This window comes from Dendrobium catenatum, unplaced genomic scaffold (assembly GCF_001605985.2).
Source record: "Dendrobium catenatum unplaced genomic scaffold, ASM160598v2 fragScaff_scaffold_716, whole genome shotgun sequence".
NCBI classification, from domain to species: Eukaryota; Viridiplantae; Streptophyta; class Magnoliopsida; order Asparagales; family Orchidaceae; genus Dendrobium; species Dendrobium catenatum.
The window spans coordinates 19,890,786-19,898,408 of record NW_021319178.1 but is presented as its reverse complement, the minus strand read 5'-3'; the positions used below and the strand labels follow the sequence as shown (position 1 = coordinate 19,898,408).

Here is a 7,623-nt window from a genome sequence, read left to right as displayed (position 1 = left end):
ACTGTTCCAGTAAAAAACTGCCGTTAATTTAAAGAAGAACGACTGTTCGTACCAGACGAAATTTTCGTTCTTCCAGTAACGAATTTGATTCGTCCCGTACAAAAATATTTTCATATGGACGAACGAATGAGTTTAAAAAATGACGACTTTTCGTAAACACACAATTTTCGAAGCATCTCCTTTCGTGCAGAGCTTTTTGACCAAGACGATCGTACATACGAACACGTGTTCGTGTACGATCTCAAATAGAGAGTTTCGTCCAGGGACGAAGGTTTATTTCGTCCTGTACGATCTCAAACAGAGAGTTTTGTCCCGGTACGAACCATGCTTTTCGTCTGGATGAACAGTGCAAGGTAAGAATCCAGAGACGTTCGTCCTGGGAAGAATATAAAATTCGTCCTGGACGATTAGGACTTAGAAAAATTTTCTACCAGCCTGTTCGATCCATTGCTCTTCCTAGGGGTTAATTGACTGATCATCCCGTACGAACCAGATTTATCCCGTACAATCAGTTCACAAAAATTTTTCCCCCAAGAGTGTGTGTTGTGATTTTTCACTCAATTACAATCACTTCCTCTCATTTCAAAACTTATAATTTACAAATGTATAATTTGAAGTCTTCATTGCTTGGAGTTGATTTTCCTGAAATGTTAGTAGACACTAGAGCAAAAGAAAATCTTCCAAAAAGTATTAGGAGATATATAAAATAATAATATTTGAAATCATCAAAATAATACAACTTGCAAGAATGTAAAGCATGCAAATAGCAACTCTCTCTACCATCTCTATTTTGTTAGAACTTTAAAGAGAGTGTTGCAGAGCTGGGTCTTTGAGCACCATGGCACTGGCATCAAGTATTTTATAAATATCACCATTCAAAATGATATTTGCAAAGTCATTTGCCTCAATATAAGTAGTCGGCTGGAGAGAGAGAGAGAGAGAGAGAGAGAGAGAGAGAGAGAGAGAGAGAGAGAGAGAGAGAAAGAGGACCTCGAATTCTAGAGAGGGAAAGTTTATTTTAGGTAGCTTCGAGTCAATCTTGTTCATTAAGGCATTCAAAAAATTATCCAAGTTGAGATAGATTACATTTTATCTATCTCAGCTTTTAATAATTCAAAGTTTCTAGAATTTCATAACATTTTAAATTAAAATTTGATGCAAAATTGGGTTATTAGATCGCTGAGTAAATTTTCACTGTGTAATTTTCCATATGTCTTAGTTGATAATATTATGCACATTTTGATATTTTAATTACAAATTTTCACTAGGTGGTTTTGGAATCGTTATTTACATGATGTGGCAAAATATTTCAACACTTCTAATTAGTTCTGTAGTATAATAAAAGCTTTGAAATGCAGTTATAAATAATGTATGATAAATAGCCATATTTTTAGAAAATATTAATTTTATTTGGATTTCTACCAAATATTTTATACGTTAGATTATTAGTAGGATATTCTGTGAAATCCCATGATAATTTTGACAATATAAATTATACTTGAAAATGTATGAAAATGTATTTATATTTGTTTATATTTGTGAAATATATGAATTTGGATGAATTATGATGATTGGCACAGATCCTAATATGTCAAATGTTTTGATTTATAAGGGCATGAAATATTTAAATGTCTGGGATTTTATATGCATTAGGAGTCATAAATGGTTGTTATTTGTTACACTAGTACATATAGGGAGTCATAAGAGCTTGAATTTTAAACTCTCATATCTACTTAGAGGTATAAGGGTCTGAAAATTTTTATTTATTAAAACAAATGAAGATGGTGTGTTTAGTATTCAATTATTGTTTTATTTTGTTGTTTATAAATATTATGGAAGAAATATTATTTACTACTCTGTAGATACCTACTTATTCTAAGTAATTTGTTTGTATTTTTTGCATGAATAAGTTTACTTCGATGTTTCTACTTCATTGTCATAGAGTATTATTAAAGACTTCGGTAAGTTGAATATGGCTTTGCTGAGTTATGGTTGCTCATGCCTATATTTTATATTTGTTTCAGGTTAGGATCAAGGAAAGGAACAGGCTAAGTAGAGACAGGTTGTATGTTCTATGATTTGAGTTTGTATAGGTATGTTAGATGGATTTTGACAGTCATGATTTTTTTCATTTTGTTTTGTATTGTTGATGTCATGTACTAATTATATATAATTATTTTGATTATAAATATTTCTGAGATAAATGAAAAAGAATTTTGATGGTGAGCATTTATATGTTTTAAATCAAAATTTAAATAGCTATGTAGTCTTTAAATTATTTAATTTTTTTGTAATTCTCTCCAATTAGATCTTGGGATTTTGTGTTGCCACAATCCAATACTATTAACCTATTATGTATGGTGGTTATATCAAGTCGGATTATGACACACTATAGGACCCTTATTGGCATCAACCTTCAAGCAAATAGCTACTTACTATCGTGGAACTCATGACATGCAAGCTCATTCCATGGGGGTTAGGTTGATGAGACACTCTTTCTTGACAGGTTGGCCTAATGGACTGACCTAGATAGGTTCCACCCTAAGAGTCACTCATCCCAACTCTCCCAAAATAGCTGATCCATAATGAAGGCCATGTGCCTTCTAAAGATACCTCATATCAAGTTACATGAAGTGCAGATATATACTGCTTATGGCCAAAATTTTATTAATTGAAATGTTTCCTGGCTCACTATAACTTCTACCCTAATGGGCTCATATTTTACTCCTGAGGATTCACCATTCTTTTGTAAGGACTCACCTTTCATAGACATGTCACACAGGCCAACACTCACCCCACGCATCAAAAACTTGCCCCTAAGTACTCACCAAAAAGCTGTCATCAAAAGTAGAGAATTAACTGTTCACCATTAAGCTCAATCCAATAAACTATATTAATTTATATTTTTCATATCATGCACTCTTTCTTCATTTTTATTCTTGGAATAATTTCCATAGAGCTCTCTTAATCTTATAAATAAGAAATGAAAAGACATATTAGACTTCATGCTACTTAGATTATTCACATGTATAGAACTTGTTTACTCACCATAATCACTTATTTCCTATATTTGTTTCTCTAACTCATAAAATCCTACTTTTTGAGTTGAGTGCCATCCACGAATAAATTTGAATACAACACAATTCATAAGAATATAAATGTACAACCATGCATGAGTATCAAACTTGCATGAATCTAACAATTTCAAAAATATATATATTAAAACCCCAAATCTAATGGGCATTCATTAAATGATGGATATTAAATACAAAATTTCAACAACTGGCACTTCCATATACATCTCAAATGATTATATTAGATTTCAAACCACAATGCAAGATTTAACGGTACTTTTTGCCATCAGATTTTGAACGACCAGCATGTCTTCTCCGATCTCTTGATTTCCTATCCCTTCCCCCATCCTCTGAGAGCTCTGAATCACTCTCATCATCAGAACATCTAAGTCGAGTTCTGCTGCTTTTGTGCTTGTGGTATTTTTCATGCCTTGAATGTTTTCTCTTTAACGAAGCCTTTTTTCCTGATCTGGAACGGTCCTGATATCGACGACCTTCCGAAGAATCAGAATCTGAACTACTCAGTTGACGCCGTGAGCCACTCCGATGCTTTCGATTTTGATCTTTTTTATCTGCCTTGTTTTCTTCATGATAAGAAAAACTGCCATCAGCCCCAGTTCTGGAACTAATGATCTTCGTGTCCCTCAAAGAGCCATAATCATTAGGCCAAGGCCTGCCTTCTTCAATATAAACAGATTCAGTCTCATTGGATTTGTATGATTTGCTTGGATTTGCACTGATTCCTGTAGTTTCTGGTATCCTGGATTCATGAATTCTAACCTCCTTATCATTTATTAAAGCATTTGATGTTTCAAGAGCTGGAGAAGGTTTGCTATTACTTGGTGAGACTAAACTAGTGGAATTGGCCTTGTCCAAGTGCGAAGGACCCATAGGAACCTCCAATCCCAGCTCCTTACCTAAGGACTCGAGGAAATCCCCAGCAATGATGCGATTCAGAGTTGTGTTTGCCCCATCAGACCTCTTCTCCGGTTCAACCACTGAATTGAAACTCACATCATCTTCATCATCAGAATCATCAGAAAATATAGCCTGTTTGCATGAATATTAAGAATCTTGCCAGGAAAGGAAAATTGGAATTGAAAATGCATGAAAATTCAGCAATGAATCCCTAAGTATAGGAAAAATAAGCACCTTGTACAGATCAACAGGCCTCTGCACACTTGAGCTCAGATCAGTGTCAGGTTGCTCTGCTGTTAGTACCTGTTCTTCCTGTACTTCTAACTGTGCAGCTGGCAAAGAGTCTTTATTTGCTGCAGCAAAAGATGAATTTCTATTTGCAGTGCTAATTCCTTCATTCTTAGCATCCATAAAAGAGTCTGTCATGAATACCAGAGCATCCATCTTGCTTCTTGGTCTTGGTGCCGGAGGTGGCTACAGATGAAAGAAAACATTTGAGGAAAGCCTAAAGCATGAACAACAATTTCACAGGCAGCACAAATGTTAGGCACAAGAATTTGAACATCATATCGGTTCATACTTTTTAAACCCATTACTTGTTTACCACTTGACAGCTTGAAGGCCTAAATTTCAAGACTATATAGAGAAACCATGAACGAACCTTTTGGAAATGTGCAGAACCATTACGAAATACTTAAAATTGTGTCAAAAACACTATTTTTTATGTTGAGTTTTTGTTTCACAAAGATGGTGCAAGAGCCGTAAATAGAATAAAACAGCAAAATTTCCCTTGGCGCAAATTTAAAATGTTATTCAAAAAGGCATAACTCAAATCAAAACAACTAAACTCTGAGAATCCTAGACCAATGACGAGTTAACCTTAAGCAGTAAAAATAACATGAAGCTCAGAAAAAATGTACATGAATATGCAAAAAGTTTTCCCTCGACACAAGTTATACCTCCTCCACAAACAGAGGGAAGCTCACTTCAGATCTCCTAATGTGTGATAGCATGCCCAAAGAAAGTAGGTTTCATAATCGGATCGAAGTACCTTTCCCATGAATGGATCAACAATATCAAAGCGTTTGCACAATAGGGGTGAAGGCCTCCACTGGAATTCTTCCCTTTTTGGTAAAATGTTTTCTATCAGCTTCTCTTCATCTTGAGAACACCGATGTGTCTTATTGAACATGCCAGATGCCATCAAAATCAGTTTAATTTAGTGAAGTAATATATTGTGCCAACAATCAAATGAAATGAATGAAGGATTTATAAAGCCAACCCAAGCAGTTGGCATTAAGTTAATGGTTGATTATTATGATGACAACATGTGTAAGCAAGATGACAGGTATTTCCTACCAGTCCAACTGGTAATACAAAGCGTTCATCTCCAGTTCTAGAGAACTCAATAGACTGCTGGTTTGTTTGAAGACGATCTTCTGTGTTGCGTTTTGCTTTTGTTAATGCATCAGCTGCATCCTCAAAATCCAATCTCTCACGAGCTCGCTCCGCTTCTGACATCTTATCTGTACCACCATAAGATGTTGAACGAAGGCCTCCCTGGTACTTCACTTTAAGAAACAGCTCAAACCTGTCTTGTTTTGCAGGATCCTCTTTGAAAGGCTTAGCACATTCTGATGATCCAACCTATAGAAATTATGCATCAATTTTTAGTAGCATTTTTCTAATAAAAAAAAAAACCCTTTCAGTGAACTAAACTTGTAACAAAAACACAACAAGGGAATTATATTAGTAAGTGATAACACACTTAAGTTACTCACAAGTGCTGCAGATTGGGTGAATGTATCAGAGAGGTTGGAATGAAAGTGGACAACTTTAGTTTGGATTGCAGATTTTGAAGTCTCGTCTGAACTCCTTTTTAGTGGTCTTTCACCCAAAACGTTTCCACGAGTGTCAGCTGTCATCTTGTGGTTGGATACAACTGATTCCACACCTGCCTGTTTTTCCGGATCTGAACGCCTATGCTTTGCCTCCCACAACTTCCTTGCATAGTAATCACAACCAATTCCGCCACTAAGAAATGAAAACAGTGGATTTGATCTATTCTTCTCTTTGGAGAGATCTTCAAATAGTTTTCCACAGCGAGCAACAAGATTTGCAAACCCATCAATCAATAACCTTGCATTGTCATCTTCTGGTGGAGGGACTTCTGCAGGAGGTGGATCCAAAAACTTTTCCATAGTTTCAAGAGGAGATGCAAAATTGTGATAAGGCTTAAAATCAGGTGGAATAACAGGAGGGTGAAACCTGTGAAACAGTTAATACACATCAAAATTTTAATATAGTTTGCGCTTGGCACTGACATATTGCATGCTTGCATATAGAACTGGAAGAGTGGGCTTATACCAGGTATCTAGGCTAATCTTGTTTTTATACATTCAAATATACTCTGTGCAGATGAAGTAATATGAGATTCTGCAGAGATACTTATATCTGAATTACGTAAGATGCCAAATAATTTTATTTTTATTAATTTTAAAGTGCCTTAGGTCCATCGGCATCATTATTATTTCTTCATTCACAGGCATCTTCTTTTTCCCATGTAAGCTCATGCTACACTTCAACTAGTTCAATTTTGGCTTTACTACAACAACAACATCAAGCCTTTATCCCACTACGTGGGGTCGGCTACATGAATCCTTTCTCTCCATTGTGTCCTATTAAAAGTCAAATTCTCGTTTAAATCTAATAAAGAAAGGTCATTCCTAATATTTTCTAACCAAGTCTTTTTAGGTCTACCCCTACCTTTCTTAACATAAGTCAAATCTAATACATCTACTCTCATAACCGGGTCATCGAGAAGGTATACCGTTTTATGTGACCAAACCATCTAAGGCGACTCTCCAAATCTTATCTTCTACTGGAGCTACTCAACCTTTTCACGTATATGCTCATTTCGTATCCTATCTCTAAGAGTAAACCCATCATCTACCTGAGCATCTCATCTCTGTCACAACTTAACTTAATATTGCTTCTCTTTTAATGGCCAACAGACAGCACATAAGCATTGCAGGCCTCACTACCATCTTATAGAATTTTCCCTTAAGTTTGAGGGTACATTTTCATCACATAACAAGCCCGATGCATTCCTCCACTTAACCATCCAACTTAAATTATGCTGATAATATCCCCATCTATTTCACCATCACTCTGAACAATAGATCCAAGATATCTAAAACGTGTACTCTTATTATGACTTGATCGCCCAAGTCACAATCCCCTCACTAGGTTTATTACTACTAAAAATTACACTCCATAATATTCCGTTTTAGATCTACTCAAGCGAAAACCTTTAGACTCTAAGGTTGACTCCATAATTCAACGTTTACCTTCAACTCCCTCTCTAGTCTTATCAACAAGAAGAATATCATCAGCAAAAGCATCACACCAAGGTACATCCTCTTGCAAATGTCTAGTGAGAACATCCATGACTAAAGCAAAAAGATATGGACTTAAGGCTGATCCTTGATGTAACCGCACACCGAAATAGGAAAATACTTGGTCAATCCACCTTGTGTTTGAACACAAGTAATAGCTCCTCCATACATATCTTTAATGATTTGAATATAAGTATTATTGTTCCTTTCTTTCAAGAACTCTCCATAGCACT

The 7,623-nt window shown here is 35.5% G+C and overlaps 1 protein-coding gene across 1 annotated transcript in view; it reads right to left on the bottom strand.

The window, feature by feature from the left end:
- Positions 1-3,173: 3,173 nt before the first annotated feature.
- Positions 3,174-7,623, bottom strand: part of LOC110107662 (G patch domain-containing protein TGH) — a 61,946-nt gene continuing 57,496 nt past the window's right edge. Inside the window, exons 12-16 of the mRNA XM_020837978.2 lie at positions 5,774-6,260; positions 5,352-5,639; positions 5,044-5,172; positions 4,227-4,466; positions 3,174-4,124 (exon numbers count right to left, since the gene is read on the bottom strand). Coding sequence (XP_020693637.1) covers positions 3,342-4,124; positions 4,227-4,466; positions 5,044-5,172; positions 5,352-5,639; positions 5,774-6,260 — 1,927 coding nt within the window. The 3' untranslated portion in view covers positions 3,174-3,341. The remainder of the gene's footprint in view (positions 4,125-4,226; positions 4,467-5,043; positions 5,173-5,351; positions 5,640-5,773; positions 6,261-7,623) is intronic.